Genomic DNA, 17,232 nt, shown 5'->3' with positions numbered 1-17,232 from the left:
ATACGATATCAATACATTTCAAACTGAGAGTGAGATCGAGTATTTAGCCAAAGAATAACTAAACTATGTACAACATACAGCTGTTTATAAGACTCATCAGTGACATTAAGGAGATCATACAGCTGTTTATAAGACTCATCAGTGACATTAAGGAGATCCTACAGCTGTTTATAAGACTCGTCAGTGACATTAAGGAGATCCTACAGCTGTGTATAAGACTCGTCAGTGATATTAAGGAGATCATACAGCTGTTTATAAGACTCATCAGTGACATTAAGGAGATCATACAGCTGTTTATAAGACTAGTCAGTGATATTAAGGAGATCATACAGCTGTTTATAAGACTCGTCAGTGATATTAAGGAGAACATACAGCTGTTTATAAGACTCATCAGTGACATTAAGGAGACCATACAGCTGTTTATAAGACTAGTCAGTGACATTAAGGAGATCCTACAGCTGTTTATAAGACTAGTCAGTGACATTAAGGAGATCCTACAGCTGTTTATAAGACTAGTCAGTGACATTAAGGAGATCATACAGCTGTGTATAAGACTAGTCAGTGATATTAAGGAGATCATACAGCTGTTTATAAGACTCGTCAGTGATATTAAGGAGATCATACAGCTGTTTATAAGACTCATCAGTGACATTAAGGAGATCCTACAGCTGTTTATAAGACTCGTCAGTGACATTAAGGAGAACATACAGCTGTTTATAAGACGTATCAGTGACATTAAGGAGATCATACAGCTGTTTATAAGACTCGTCAGTGATATGAAGGAGAACATACAGCTGTTTATAAGACTCATCATTGATATTAAGGAGATCATACAGCTGTTTATAAGACTCGTCAGTGACATTAAGGAGATCATACAGCTGTTTATAAGACTCATCAGTGATATTAAGGAGATCATACAGCTGTTTATAAGACTAGTCAGTGACATTAAGGAGATCATACAGCTGTTTATAAGACTAGTCAGTGACATTAAGGAGATCATACAGCTGTTTATAAGACTAGTCAGTGACATTAAGGAGATCATACAGCTGTTTATAAGACTAGTCAGTGACATTAAGGAGATCATACAGCTGTTTATAAGACTCGTCAGTGACATTAAGGAGAACCTACAGCTGTTTATAAGACTAGTCAGTGACATTAAGGAGAACCTACAGCTGTTTATAAGACTAGTCAGTGATATTAAGGAGACCATACAGCTGTTTATAAGACTCATCAGTGACATTAAGGAGATCATACAGCTGTTTATAAGACTCGTCAGTGATATTAAGGAGACCATACAGCTGTGTATAAGACTAGTCAGTGACATTAAGGAGACCATACAGCTGTGTATAAGACTAGTCAGTGACATTAAGGAGATCATACAGCTGTTTATAAGACTAGTCAGTGATATTAAGGAGACCATACAGCTGTTTATAAGACTCATCAGTGACATTAAGGAGATCATACAGCTGTTTATAAGACTCGTCAGTGATATTAAGGAGACCATACAGCTGTTTATAAGACTAGTCAGTGATATTAAGGAGACCATACAGCTGTGTATAAGACTAGTCAGTGACATTAAGGAGATCCTACAGCTGTTTATAAGACTAGTCAGTGATATTAAGGAGATCATACAGCTGTTTATAAGACTAGTCAGTGACATTAAGGAGATCATACAGCTGTTTATAAGACTAGTCAGTGACATTAAGGAGATCCTACAGCTGTTTATAAGACTAGTCAGTGATATTAAGGAGATCATACAGCTGTTTATAAGACTCGTCAGTGATATTAAGGAGATCATACAGCTGTGTATAAGACTCGTCAGTGACATTAAGGAGATCCTACAGCTGTTTATAAGACTCGTCAGTGACATTAAGGAGATCATACAGCTGTTTATAAGACTAGTCAGTGACATTAAGGAGATCATACAGCTGTTTATAAGACTCGTCAGTGACATTAAGGAGATCCTACAGCTGTTTATAAGACTAGTCAGTGATATTAAGGAGACCATACAGCTGTGTATAAGACTAGTCGGTGATATTAAGGAGACCATACAGCTGTGTATAAGACTAGTCGGTGATATTAAGGAGATCCTACAGCTGTTTATAAGACTAGTCAGTGATATTAAGGAGACCATACAGCTGTGTATAAGACTCGTCAGTGATATTAAGGAGACCATACAGCTGTGTATAAGACTAGTCAGTGATAGTAAGGAGACCATACAGCTGTGTATAAGACTCGTCAGTGATATTAAGGAGATCATACAGCTGTGTATAAGACTCATCAGTGACATTAAGGAGATCATACAGCTGTGTATAAGACTCATCAGTGACATTAAGGAGATCATACAGCTGTGTATAAGACTCATCAGTGACATTAAGGAGATCATACAGCTGTTTATAAGACTCGTCAGTGATATTAAGGAGACCATACAGCTGTGTATAAGACTCGTCAATGACATTAAGGAGATCATACAGCTGTGTATAAGACTCATCAGTGACATTAAGGAGATCATACAGCTGTGTATAAGACTCATCAGTGACATTAAGGAGATCATACAGCTGTGTATAAGACTAGTCAGTGATATTAAGGAGACCATACAGCTGTGTATAAGACTGCTGTGAGTTTTGATTTCTAAGAGGCTACCAAAAACAAATCAAAATAGGTCTGAATAATGTCAAAATCTCCATGGCAATATTTCATAATTTTGATTTTTTTTTCAACATCAACAGTTACTTCATGTGTATATTCCGAGCTGTGCCTCTGTCTAAATAATAACCGAAATTGAGGATTCACCTACAGTGGGACGGCATGCAGACCTTGCTTATATTTATATATATAATTTCCATTATGACTATTTCTTTGGTACAGATTTTCATATCGTATTCATAAAGACAGGAATTTGGTTCGTTGTTCGTAAGTTTTCAAAATGTTGATATAAGTAGAAGGTAGAATAGATTTTGGTGAAACCGAAAACGGAGAAAGCTGTACACCACGTGTAGTTCTCTCGTCCCCTAACACCTCCCTATACGACGATCAGCCATTTGTACAATATTTGTGATTGTTTGTGATGACCGTCTTTCCTTCATATTGAGCCACTTCGGGAGAATTTGATATGATACATAATGACTATCACATCATGGACACGAGAAAGTGACACCTCACCGGGTCAAGTTGTCCGGACAATCGCATTGACCACAGGCACGTACAATGACGTCATATTGTCTAGAACGACCGCGAGGGCAAGGGAGGTAACTGGTACAGGTAGGTAACTCAGGGACAAATATGACAAACAAAACGCACATGTGTCGGTTATTTGGTGCATAGTGACAGAGGATACTACATTGAGCAATCACCCATTATCTCTATTAATTGGACTACCGATCTTAAACTTTGTGTTCCCCCCTTTTCTCTCTCAAATATTCACATAATATTATTACATGTTCAGATCTGCATAAATTACAATGCATTTCTAATACGTAGATATATGAATAAATGTGCTTAGCTCCGTCCTGGAACGAATATTGACATTGATTGTCTGTCCAAGGACATCGATTAGTAGACGCTATGATGAAGTTGAACTCTTTAAAAGTAATGTAAAATGGCATTTTAGATTTTCTTTTCATGATTACATTTAAGTGATATTTACTTGTCAACATGTCTGTTTGTACCCGGTACGAAAGGCATTTGTTATGTATGGTGACCTATTGTGTCGCAGGAATGTCTATCTGAATTTGAAATTGAAATATGAAAATCTAGTAACGAGTTATGGAAACCAATTTACCCCGGAGTTTATTGTTTTTAAAAGTTGTTTTCCACATGTTTGAACAAGACTTGCTAAGGTTGATGAAAGTGTAGTGGGGTCTCTATAAATGACATCATACGTAGGTATGTACACAGATGACCCTTTGACCTTTTGAACGGTTGTCCGAACGAGATACACAACCATTAATATATGTTGTTTGTATGAACACTCGCCACACGGCCAAAATGTACAGTATAAAAGATTATTATTGGGTCCAAACAGGGGAAACTTTATGTAGAGGTACGGTTTAAACATATACCCAAAGCTTTCTATACAAGTTTAACAACACGATAGGGTCACACAGAAATTTGTGTTTTGCTAGTTTTTGTCGGTATTGTTGGAGATTTTTTTTTATTATTTACCTGTAATATGTCATTCTTGCTGTAATAGAGACACGCTCGTGTCATGTCTGATATATAAATAGCTATAATGTTAGCAAATAGTGGCCGCCCAGACACACGTGGGTTTGTTTACACACATGGAATACGTGTGGGAGGCGTTTTTCTTGTTAATATGGAATCACGGAAAAAATCAAATTGCGTCCAAAAATAAACTTTCGTATGTTGGGAAGTATTTAAAAAGAAACAGTATACAAAACAAAACAAAAAACAACAACACCTCGTGTAAACAAAAGAGTAATCCTAACATGAAATTATTCTTGCTAATTCCGCTTTCCACAGTCTCCTGTGATACACTTGTACTACAGGCTTAATTCTTACCCATAATCGTCAGAACGCAAAAGAGTATATTTATATAACTAAGCGACATAAATGACGTAGGAAAACAACCTTTTCACTCGTGCTCTGACCGGGCCTCGAACTCACGATCTACGGCACCCAATCGCCTAGCCAGAAATACCCACAGCTTATACCGCTGCGCCACATCGGCGTTCTAAAACGAACGTTTCAATGACGAAGTGATGGTCGGCCCGATACCCTAACATGATCATTGTGGAAGTCGTCTATAAGGTGATATAGAATACCTGGATCGCAATGTATTTACAAACATGGCTACGAATGGTACATATATATAATATATATTTGTCTCGGTACTACTACGATAGGAAATTCAAATCTTTATCTTCGGATCACCAACACATAGTGTATATGATACATTGTGCTAATAAATACATATATATCTTAGCAACACAAATGACGAAGGAAGACAGCTTTTTGACTTGTGCCCTGACCGGGCCTCGAACTCACGATCTACGGCACCCAATCGCTTAGCCAGAAATACCCACAGCTTATACCGCTGCGCCACAAAAAAAAAAAAAAAAGAAAAGAAAATCACAGGGATTCTATTAAAAATTACGTTGAGATGCCCCGGAAGATAGTCCCTTGTTAAAAGACGATACATGTGTACATAGTAAAATACAGAGAATGTCATGTTCTGAAAATGAGACTAGGGTAGTCTGGTTTCCTCTCACAGCAATACTCCCCGCGCGCTTCCACGAGGTCAACAAGAGTGATATTATAAGCTGGTATAACTTGGAAGTAATTGAAAAGATAAATAAAGATCATAATCACAGCCGATGAAAATGGTCAAACTTCATATCATACCAGGGACTTTCTCACAATGTATGGATTTTCAAATTATATAATTATTATGACCATGATAATTTCCCATTGTCCTTACCAGCTCATATCACTAGACTCCCTTTGTTACTAGATTTGTTTCCGCCCTTAGTCTATTTAAATAGATTTTAAATGATATACAAACCACCCTCTTTGATTTGAGTATCGGATAATGGTATTCATAGTCGCTGGATAGGAATTTACATCAGCGTCTCTCTCTTATTAATACTGCATTAAATTTTATTAGGCATTACGAGTTCTGTCTGAAATAGTAAAACCTCTATTAAACACTGTATCATATCACAGGTAACCCAAATCATGCATTTTTCTCCCGTATCCACAACGCCCCCAGTGGAGAGAACAAAAAGATTATAAGCTTGTTATGCTTGTTGCATATTCATGATAAATTGTTGAGGAGGCTTTGCCAGCTGGGTCCACCTCGTAAATTCTCGTACTAAAGTTGTAAGTAAGAGGTCATATAGATGTCAAAAAAAGGTTTGTCCGAAGCACGTACTACGAGTTGTTTACGTCTCATTGAAGTCGAGTGACCAAATCACTCATCCTTCGGACACTTGGTCAAGTGGTCAAGCTAGCGTGGCCGATGAGTAAATTCACGGAGATTAAAGCGTATCTTTTTGGAACTTCTACATAAATCATAGCCATATATTGTCCCGGAAAGCTTGGTCAATTTGACACTTTATAATTTATGAAGAGTTAGTCGCTATCGCAACACATCAAACTAGGAAGATGGAAGTAACAAGTATCAACCCTAAACCAAAGCATGATTAGGTATGGGCACCTCTCCGTTATTGTACGAAGGTCACACTAGGACGGCCTGTCCTGTATGTTGTATTATACATGCGTTTAGTTTGTTGATGGGAAAGGCTGGAAAATTATCAGGCATTGCATTGAAAATTTACTAACGCAAAAATGAGTTATCCTTGATTAAAATGTATCAAAAGCACACTGGCATTTTGTGAGATTTGTTTTACCTTGTTGAAGCACGTCTTGAGAAAAACCTGAAAGGCGAGTTTATGGAAACTTGATATCAATAACTCTTTAAGAAATATATGCCTAATAAATTCAAAGGATAGATGTGTTTGAAAATATCTTGATACTTGAAATGTAAAAAAAATATTTTTTTTTAAAGTCTAGAGCTGAAAGGATATGTACATTATGTAGAACTGGTAAAATTGGCGAAGAATTTTCATTGGATTACAGAATATCAAGAATTATATACCCAACGAAAAAGTTTACTTGGTAAAAGATATTGCGAAAGTAAATTTTTTTAATTCTTTTAAATTAAATTGTACAAATGGGGAAAAAACAATGGAGCATCCAATACCAATCCTAATGCATTTAACAGTTTCTATGCCAAACAAATTAGCAAAGTTGAATGCGTAGTATACGAGGAAAACAGTGGACTAATTCAATGACACAGGTTGTATCGAGGAGGACATTCGGGTATAAATACACACCGGGGGTCCATCCCAAATACCCAATAAAATCCTGTCATAAATCGTATCCTGTACCTAAATCATGCTTCTAACCATGGAAACGGTATTTGCACAGTGTAATGCACTTTTAAACACTATGTTTGATATGGAGGTTTGTGGTGTGTCGTTGGTCCTAATAAATAACTCCCCTATGTCTCTGAAGTGACGTCAATTGTCCACCAACATAACATTAATTATATACTTCTAAAAGAACAATCATTTACTTACCATGTATTGTCGCCACTGAAATTAAAATACCAATTTATTCGCTCATTATACGAGGATCAAAACATGTTATACGTCTCCAAAACTAATAAAAAGATAAGTATTTGGATTTAATTCGTGTTTTTGTCAGATTCCGCTGACAGATTTAGTCACATACAATGATATAAACCCTATAAAGGTCTAAGTTGATTTATTTCTCTCGTCATCATTTTTCTCGGATGTTAGAAGTAAGAAAATACGGACAGTATTGACTGAAGTTACGATTGATAAAATAAGACGACTGACAGGAACAACAAATCAGAGGATTAATACACGTAAACAATTAACATAATCATAATCACACGAAAAAATAATGATTATAATGATGATAATAATAAATAATAATAAAAAAAAAAATGAAAGAAAAAGAAACTCCAGGCTATCGTAACTTGAAAATCATAAAACATAATGAATATAATTATAAATCACATGAAAAATAATAATTAAAAAAAAATACAATAAAATAAAGGCCGGCGTAACTCGAAAACAAAGATAAGGTAAAACTTTTCTGTTGATTATATTCCTGTGGCTTTTGTTAAAGAGACATTGGAGAGCCCACGAGTAAAGTCTGTTGTTAAGGAGACATTGGAGAGCCCGCGAGTAAAGTCTTTTGTTTAGGAGACATTGGAGAGCCCACGAGTAAAGTATTTTGTTAAGGAGACATTGGAGAGCCCACGAGTAAAGTCTTTTGTTAAGGAGACACTGAAGAGCCCACGAGTAAAGTCTTTTGTTAAGGAGACATTGGAGAGCTCACGAGTAAAGTGTTTTGTTAAGGAGACATTGGAGAGCCCACGAGTAAAGTCTTTTGTTAAGAAGACATTGGAGAGCTCACGAGTAAAGTGTTTTGTTAAGGAGACATTGGAGAGCCCACGAGTAAAGTCTTTTGTTAAGAAGACATTGGAGAGCTCACGAGTAAAGTCTTTTGTTCAGGAGACATTGGAGAGCCCACTAGTAAAGTCTTTTGTTTAGGAGACATTGGAGAGCTCACGAGTAAAGTCTTTTGTTCAGGAGACATTGGAGTGCCCACGAGTAAAGTCTTTTGTTAAGGAGACATTGGAGAGCTCACGAGTAAAGTCTTTTGTTCAGGAGACATTGGAGTGCCCACGAGTAAAATCTTTTGTTAAGGAGACATTGGAGAGCCCACGAGTATAGTCTTTTGTTAAGGAGACATTGGAGAGCCCACGAGTAAAGTCTTTTGTTCAGGAGACATTGGAGAGCCCACGAGTAAAATCTTTTGTTAAGAAGACATTGGAGAGCTCACGAGTAAAGTGTTTTGTTAAGGAGACATTGGAGAGCCCACGAGTAAAGTCTTTTGTAAGGAGACATTGGAGAGTCCACGAGTAAAGTCTTTTGTTAAGGAGACATTGGAGAGCCCACGAGTAAAGTCTTTTGTTTATGAGACATTGGAGAGCCCACGAGTAAAGTCTTTTGTAAGGAGACATTGGAGAGCCCACGAGTAAAGTCTTTTGTTTAGGAGACATTGGAGAGCCCACGAGTAAAGCCAACTTTATCTCACTGTATGTTAATCTTAGAAGGCGACTAAAAGTTGGCCCCTGGGAATCCGGGATGTTTTCTATTTAAAAGACTATAATAGATCCGTTGACCCCATTGTCACACCCTGGATCATTATCCTGGCGTTCTTACCCATTTTACTATTAACTGTGCCTTTTTTATGTCTCACACACATCGGCCCTCATATTTTCTCGTCTCATTCTCAATGACCCCTGCCGTTTCGAGTTTGTTCTCGTTGTTTGGGTGTTATAATAGAATTGTTTTAATACGCTTGTTGTTACTAATGATATGATAATCATTTTATATTTTTCTAGCGCATGATCATCCCGGACAGAAGATCAACATTGATTATTTATCTCTATAATTAATAAGAATAACTGTATACAACACGTTTCGGGTTACTTTTAACTCAGCCACAGGTGGATAATAAATTGATGAATTAATTACCTTATGACCATATTAGCCTCTATACTAAATACTGGTAGGGAGGAAAACACGTTTTGTTGCTTAATGTTATCACGGGGTCAGTATCCGACCCTGATGCTGCGACAAACTTGTCTGAGAAAAATGTGGTTGAGATTAATTACACTTAAATGTAACAGTTTGTACCATGCAGCAGTCACGTAGCGCATGACATACGTAAAATTTTATGTATTCCGCAGTTTTTTTCATTCTAAGTGTAACATCTGGCGTATAACGTACATGTATATCATGGTTTCTTGACCGAATTCCTCGTTAAGTATTTCCGGGACCGTTACCTACCATAAATCGTAAGTGTTTTGATGGAATGCCCAATCTTTTGGCTTGCAACACTCATCGCGCAGGTCGTTTTCACATTTTTAAGAAAACAAAAAGAAGCGTAAAAAATATTCTGTGGAATTAATCAGCAGTACGGGGTTTGTATATCAAATGACATTTACTTACTTAACAACAGGTTTTGGGGCACCATTTGTCACAAAAATAATAAAAATAAAGAACCCACACACTTCCTGAAATAGTTGAAATCATCGTATTACACGTAGTAAGATTGCTGTAATAAAGTATTTGACTCGTACACAACATGTGTGCATTCATTCTGTTACATACTCGTTTTTATATCGAAAAGTGAATTGACATACCACTACTACACTTGATTGCTTGAAGTCATACAGAATAAAATAATACAGTATATTCATTTCAACATTCATTTTAAGAGGGGGTTACAGGCCACCCCTCCCGTCGCCGGCTCTTAGCCGATGGCAGCCATTACAGGAGACGTTAAACCAACCAGACGTATGTGACACGATGTACCGCCTATGTCGTGGTGCTACTGGTTCGATAAACAACACATATTATCACAGATTGTTTTACGTAATATCTGGCAAGGTTAGCAGTTCCGGTTTTAAAAGTCTAATTAACCCTTCTTTTTTTTTTTTACTACATCTTGGTATGGTACATACAGGAATGAAATAAACTTTTTTTTAATACACCTTAGTATGATTCTTGTACATACATGAATGGAATGAAATCATTGAAATTCTATTTTGGTTTTTTGCGTCCATATCTCCAAAACAACATATTGTGTTTTTAAACGGCGTGTGTTTCTTTCTCTATGTGTTTCTGCCACAAAACAGTCTGTTGTAGTTTGTTTGAGGTTAAGCTAGGCTGATACTAGGGACACCGATTGGTGTCATTTCATGTTCACAGGTACATTGGATTGATATTACATCTCTTCCAAGTTAATTATAGCGACTCTCGATAGGGAAAAGTACGTTTTTGTTTGTATCAGCCACAAGTACAAATTTGATGACTTTGGTATATGAAGACCCAAGGACAGAATCCAGTATCGCTCAAAAGGGGCGCTCAACTCAAAAAGGGGCGTTCAACCCAAAAGGGGCGTTCAACCCAAAAGGGGCGTTCAACTCAAAAGGGGCGCTCAACTCAAAAAGGGGCGTTCAACCCAAAAGGGGCGCTCAACTCAAAAAGGGGCGTTCAACTCAAAAAGGGGCGTTCAACCCAAAAGGGGCGTTCAACCCAAAAGGGGCGCTCAACTCAAAAAGGGGCGTTCAACTCAAAAAGGGGCGTTCAACCCAAAAGGGGCGTTCAACCCAAAAGGGGCGTTCAACTCAAAAGGGGCGCTCAACTCAAAAGGGGCGTTCAACCCAAAAGGGGCGTTCAACCCAAAAGGGGCGTTCAACTCAAAAGGGGCGCTCAACTCAAAAAGGGCGTTCAACTGTAAAGGGGCGCTCAACTCAAAAGGGGCGCTCAACTCAAAAGGGGCGCTCAACTCAAAAGGGGCGCTTAACAGAAAAGACATGACCATATCTCAATGTAGTACAGCTTCACTTACTGAAAAACACTCGTGGAACGGACAGATTAAAAAACAAATGAGAAAATTGGTGTTTTTTCCCCTGGGATCAGGGTAGGAGGAGAGGACTTTAATAATATCCGAAAAAAGAGAAGGGATGACATTCTGTTCACAACGTTTGTTGGTGTAACAAGCATGACGATAAAAAAGTGTGCTAATTAATACGACACAAATATGATGAATGTGCCCTTGTCGACTGTTCTACACTGTAGATATGAATCTATGTTATACCGGTGTAAACAAACATCAGAATAATTGTCCATATTTATGATATCGCGTGACCTAATTCCAGAACGGTATTACGCTTTCTGTGTACGTTATAGACGTGGGGAAATATTGATACATTTCACAACAAATGGGAATAAACCAATGTGTAAGTCAGAGGAAGAAGCAGTTAACATCTTATAAATAAATAGATAACAAATAAACAAAGTTCAAGTAATTGTAGGACCAGGTAAGATGTTTCCGCGATAATACCATAATAAGGGTCATTGTATTACATTAACTTACTCAGACAGCAATGGTGACCAATAAAACGGACAAATCAGAGTACTGTGAATCTATTAAACATGGTTAAGCAGTTTAGAATAATGAACATTTCATGAAGAAATGTCGATGTATTCATTAGCCCCGTTAATGCCACTTAGATATAATGATTATTTTCACGACTGACCGCCACTATGGCGACAACGCCTTCACCGATATAAATCATCTCTGGTTTAGACGGACATGACAACATCAGTCAGCTGTCTGATGATCGGCACCATCTGGTTAACAATCTGATATACAAGGTGATATAACTTATAAAACAATAGGCATGTATACAAAACGACGGGCCATGACGCTCATTGCACAATGCACTTTTGTAGTGTCCTAAGGAATGATTTATCAAAGGCCTTTTTTGCGATTTACATGTATCGTCGAAAAAAAATGATAAAAAAATGTCACGTCCATTTACCAGTAGATAAGGGTTGCGACTGTTCCAATAGCTTATTTCAACCAGAATTCTTCCCTCAGCAGAAGTTAAACTTAATCATTAATCACGAAAAATGATCATTTTAAAAGACTGGTTCTACCCAATCATTCACACAAAGAATATATATCATGAACCTTTGTGATTGTGGAAATTCGAACAGTGTTTGAAATATAATGCATATATCATGCAATCACAATTGTACGTTTCATCTTGACGACCGGGGTTACATTCCCCGATCGGAAGTAAAAAGGTATTGGGGTCACGTGCCACACCATGTGGGTCCTATCCGGGTCCCCCAGTAAGATCCCCTCGCATGCTTCTATCCGGGCAAACAAAATTTAGCTCAGTTTGTTCATTCTAGGAAATATATCAACGGTCAGCTTAAATGCTAAGATCGTAGTTTGAACGTGGTTGATCGTAACTGACCCTATCTTGACCGTACACTAACATGACACAACGATTAACACTACAGCTAACACTACGGACAACTAGAGCCAACGAGGAAAGTATTTACAAACCTACTTTGAACCAACTGCACCTTACTTCAACCTGGTTAAACTACTGTATGTTCAAATGAACCACGGCCTACCATGTACGTGACCGACGTTAATCACCGTGCGACTCTTGTGTATAACATATTAGAAGTACCAGATGCACCGTTTTCCACTTCATCGTGATATACATTCTATTTGCTAATTACTAAAATAACACGACAAACATTATGCTTTATACGACAATCAATGAGTTGAAATACTTCGTAGACGACCTGAACTTTATAGGCTTAGTATCAACATTTCCGGTGTGTGTTCGTTACATAACCTTACTAACGAAAACAACGTTTACCAATTTGCACACATGCGCAATTAGGGTGAATGCGCGATGACTATATGCGTTTCTGTTTTAACTTTTTTCCAACCAAATATGACTGGTATCTAGTAGAATTAACTAAAACATAACGATGAAAAATCAAATTACTGAAATATCTTACAGGAATCGAATGAAAAAAGCGATGTTACTGTGGAACTATATTTGTTAATTCCTGTAGTTGACAACCTTTTCCGCCAAATTGGAATCAGCTGTGTAGCGATGTCATTTATTTATTGATAACATTAATTAAGAACCACAGGATAAAAGGCAAATACAGGGAATTATTCGTGTTTTTAATCGTTTACTGGGGTTTAAATTGCATTTTTACACTTACATGTCATTTAAGATATCAAAAATAGCAGTTTTCACACCAGTACATGATAAGAAACAAGAAATATTCCTTAAATAAACACAATAATTTAAAAATAAGAGCATAAACAATATATAATGTATAGTTGGTGATATTCGAAGGGATTCCATTTCGCCGAACTCATTATATATTGCGCGAAAATAATTTTGCTGTTTTTTGTTTAACGTAATATTAACAGCCAGGGTCAATTAAGGACGTGCCAGGTTTTGGAGGTGGAGGAAAGCCGGAGTACCCGGAGGAAAACCACCGGCCTACGGTCAGTACCTGGCAACTGCTCCACGTAGGTTTCGAATTCGCAACCCAGTGGTGGAGGGCTAGTGATAAAGTGTCGGGACACCTTAACCACTCAACCACCGCGGGGGTAGAGGGCTAGTGTTAAAGTGTCGGGACACCTTAACCACTCAGCCACCGCGGGGGTAGAGGGCTAGTGTTAAAGTGTCGGGACACCTTAACCACTCGGCCACCGCGGCGAAAATAACTACTGTACTGTAAATTACAAATACATGTATTGAGGTGTTCACTCGTTCATTAATCAATTTTCGTTACTGTGTAGCTGGCAGTGTTCGCGAATTATTAGCTCCGTGAAATAACAATTATATAGTACAATTCATAGAATAGTCAGTGACTGGTGCACTTGAACAAATAGGTCACACCGGCGACCTTGCCAAGTATGAAGGATACATTTACGGCGCGTTGATGACTATAGAAACTTGACAATATCCTGCAATGTACTGCAGTGTAGATTCCTGTCTGTCAATCTTAGTCATAATATATCAGACAGGTAGACGAATGATCATGTGACGGAAAGGGCATCTCGATATAAAACTGGGTTAGATGCCAATTTTCTCTGCTCAAAAAGTTGCCATAGTGTATTGTTTATGAGAACAGCTGTAGTCTATCGCCAGGTGATCAGGTAGAGTGGGGTTTGTTTAGGTTTCCAAAAGTATCGGTCAAGGTCATACAGCTGTACATATAATATTGCTTTTCCTTCGCAGACAAATACCAGGTCAAATGGTTGTCAGCAGATTCGTTTTCTCATTGTTTTAATGTGATAAAAAGAACGTGCAAACACATCCAAACAATTTGTGCAAACTGAAACCAAGATATGACGTCAATCATTTCATTTTCAACCTACTTAACGTCAAAACACATCTGTTTATATTTTTGAAGGTTTATTTTAATTTAAACACATTTTGTTGTTAAAAGAGCAAAAGGATTGGGCACAAGTCACAACATATCCATCAGACTGGAAGTGTAAATATGCTATTTAATGTCATATTGGTTCTGCTATATAACTTCTATCTTAATTCATAAATCATATTTCTATTATCTATAAACAGCCGTTTGAAAGATCGAGCTAAATTACGGGTTACGCCCTTTACAATGCACTGGAACAAGATGGCTGACGGATGGTTGTCAGATAACGGACTTTTGATTTATTCTGCAGAGATAAATAAATAATAGATGCATGGTAAAAGTGTTTATATGAAGGAGAGCAAAGATTAGATCTCATAATTAGTCGCCTCTTACGAATGATGCAATATGGGAAAGCAGGTAAAATTCTAACGCGGTATCTGTAAGGTAGTATGGTCCATGGAAGGGGACATTTACAAAATTAGCAGGTGATGTATATGTTATTTTGCGCTGCCAGACATTGTGTTTCACTTGTTCTATCTATAGGTGTGTCGACTGTCCTTTTGTATTGGTTTGAGTTACGTTTTTACCAAATTACCAGGTGATGTATATGCTATGTTGCGTTACCAGACATTGTGTTACACTATCTATAGGTGTGTCGACTGTCCTTTTGTATTGGTTTGAGTTACGTTTTTGTACTTCTGTGTTGACGCTACACGTTTTTCTCTCAGTTTTTCTGTTTTATTTTACCTCTTCAACATCACTCATTCATGATTGTGTTCTAGTTTTTTATAGATAATTATGAGGATGTTTTTACCATCGAGACCCTTTTTTATCAGATTAGTGCAAGTTCCGTTTTAGCAGATGATGCATATTCACTTCCAGTTTTCCAACATAGATATACGATTAATCATCATGAAATAGATACAGTGTACTTAATTCAGAAAACATGTCTTAGGGTGTTTTTGCAAATGATAAATTATGTTCCTAGGGGCTAATAGACATTTTACCATTACTTTTGATTGTCACTGAAAATGACGTTTTTTCTTTTCTTTTTCTTGTTTACAAACTGACCACAGGACACTTTAGTCTTCATAAAAACATAATAAAAACTGTTAGTCTTTAGCGCAAACACCAAACGTGCTGTTACATAAATTTTATTATGGATTATTTGGTGACAAGCGGAGAAGTGATTTTGGTTTATTATTGTTTAACGTCCTATCAACAGCTAAGGTAATTAAAGCACGACTTCCCGTGCGTGCGATATGTATGTGTGAGGTGAGTGCGTATGTGTGTTTTGGGAGGCTGTGGTATGTCCGGAATCATGCCGATTTATAGTGTTACTTGTACCTCTCTGAAGCATACTGCCGAAGACTCCAGTTCTCCTCCAATCAAATGTTGGCAGATCATATCACTGATTCTGGTCAGTTTCAGTTACTTGTTTAAGATCTACTGTCTTTAAAACCTACTAGAATAAAACAAGCCGTGACCCACCTGGTGTGGCAAACCTATGTCAGATTGTTTGATTATCAAGTGGGACATCAAATACTAAAACATGTCAGGCTCATCATTCACAGAGTCATTGGCCATGTTAAAACATTTGGCACGGTGTACCAGAGTCATCCCTTTGATACCATTTTTAGTTGACTGTCCGGTAGGTCGTCTCCTGGCGACTTAACACATGTCACCCCTGTCAGTACAATGTAGGAAAGTAAAATAGGATCCTGGGTGGCCATTACGTTTGTAAAGGTCATCCTGATGGTGCTTTGTCCAGAATCAATCAAAATTAAAATTAAGAAAATTAAGATGCTGACTGTGCTGTGGTCGCTATTGCTGTATTAAGAAACTTGTATATTTGTAGTGCGACATAAAGAATCGACAATGTTTTACAAAATGTTCATATGTATGCCTTCCTGTTTCATTGAAGCCACCTCTGGCATTTTTAGACAGCGTGGCAATACTGTCTGTCATTAACCTGAATGATCTTGGGGGAAACCATCACTATTACAGAAGATACAACTCATACACTTCCAGAACACCTGGCTTTGTATCACTTGTACCTTTTCAAGTCGTTTCGTCATTGATATGTTTGTATTAAGTAGCTGGATTGATTTTGATGTTAGAATATTTGTTTTTTATTATGAATGTTTTTTTCTTGTTTCAAAGAAATATAACAGATATCACAATGGTATATTTTATTTCAGTATGATCTGAATTCTCAAACAAGTATCCATTTTTTTTTAATGCAGGTTATATCACCATTGCTTTCGTATCGTAATGAGTTTTTGTTTTCTAACTTCCTACCAATTTTCTATTCAGGTTTGCCTCAAATATTGTGTAAAAAAAAAAAAAAAATCGCAGATATACATTTTCTCGCAAGCAGAGATACCATTGATGATTCTCTTTGCCAGGTAAAACCCTGAAGTCATTATGATATTTCATAAGATGTCATTGAACTCAAGGCTACACTAAGATGAAAATACCTAGAGTTGTTTACAGGTAAACGACAAACATTCCTTGATTTTACGTAAACATAAATGCAGGTGTCACATGAGGTGACGAAGTGCACATTTCCCCTTTATGAGTGTGATTGGAAATGTATTCTATACACCTCCCGAAATTTCTTTATATATTTAAATAACTTTACAAATGTTTGCAGTTCTTTATCAAAAGCAGGAATTAACAGTGTTCAGAATGGTTTATGGATGTCTTCGATCCCTTTTTCACGAAAATACCTTTTGGCTTGATGACAAATCTCCATTTTACTGTAGGCATTGACCTTGTCGGTTTATACTATAGTGTACTCTTTCCCTTTTATTTCCTATCCTGTAAATAATAATTCATATTCATTTTGTAGTCGAATCCTGAAAACAAAGTAACATAACCC

General features: G+C 37.2%; 1 protein-coding gene across 1 annotated transcript; it reads left to right on the top strand.

The window, feature by feature from the left end:
• The first annotated feature begins 65 nt into the window (after window positions 1-65).
• Window positions 66-11,056, top strand: LOC117343390. The gene is made up of 4 exons (XM_033905732.1): window positions 66-305; window positions 909-1,397; window positions 1,833-2,617; window positions 10,456-11,056. Exons 1-4 carry the CDS (start codon window positions 66-68, stop codon window positions 11,054-11,056), a joined length of 2,115 nt encoding a protein of 704 aa, XP_033761623.1.
• The last annotated feature ends 6,176 nt before the right edge of the window (window positions 11,057-17,232 follow it).

This window comes from Pecten maximus, chromosome 15 (genome assembly GCF_902652985.1).
Source record: "Pecten maximus chromosome 15, xPecMax1.1, whole genome shotgun sequence".
Taxonomy (NCBI): domain Eukaryota; kingdom Metazoa; phylum Mollusca; class Bivalvia; order Pectinida; family Pectinidae; genus Pecten; species Pecten maximus.
Note: the sequence above shows the minus strand (reverse complement) of the source record. Positions and strands in the feature narration are given on the sequence as shown.

Bases quoted from the DNA above. Each gene is read 5' to 3' on its own strand.
- LOC117343390 (XM_033905732.1), top strand. From the start codon at position 66: ATGTACAACATACAGCTGTTTATAAGACTCATCAGTGACATTAAGGAG. The intron at 1,398-1,832 runs GTCAGTGATATT...AGTGACATTAAG, and splicing joins TACAGCTGTTTATAAGACTA to GAGATCCTACAGCTGTTTAT. The intron at 2,618-10,455 runs GTGAGTTTTGAT...TGGTATATGAAG, and splicing joins CAGCTGTGTATAAGACTGCT to ACCCAAGGACAGAATCCAGT.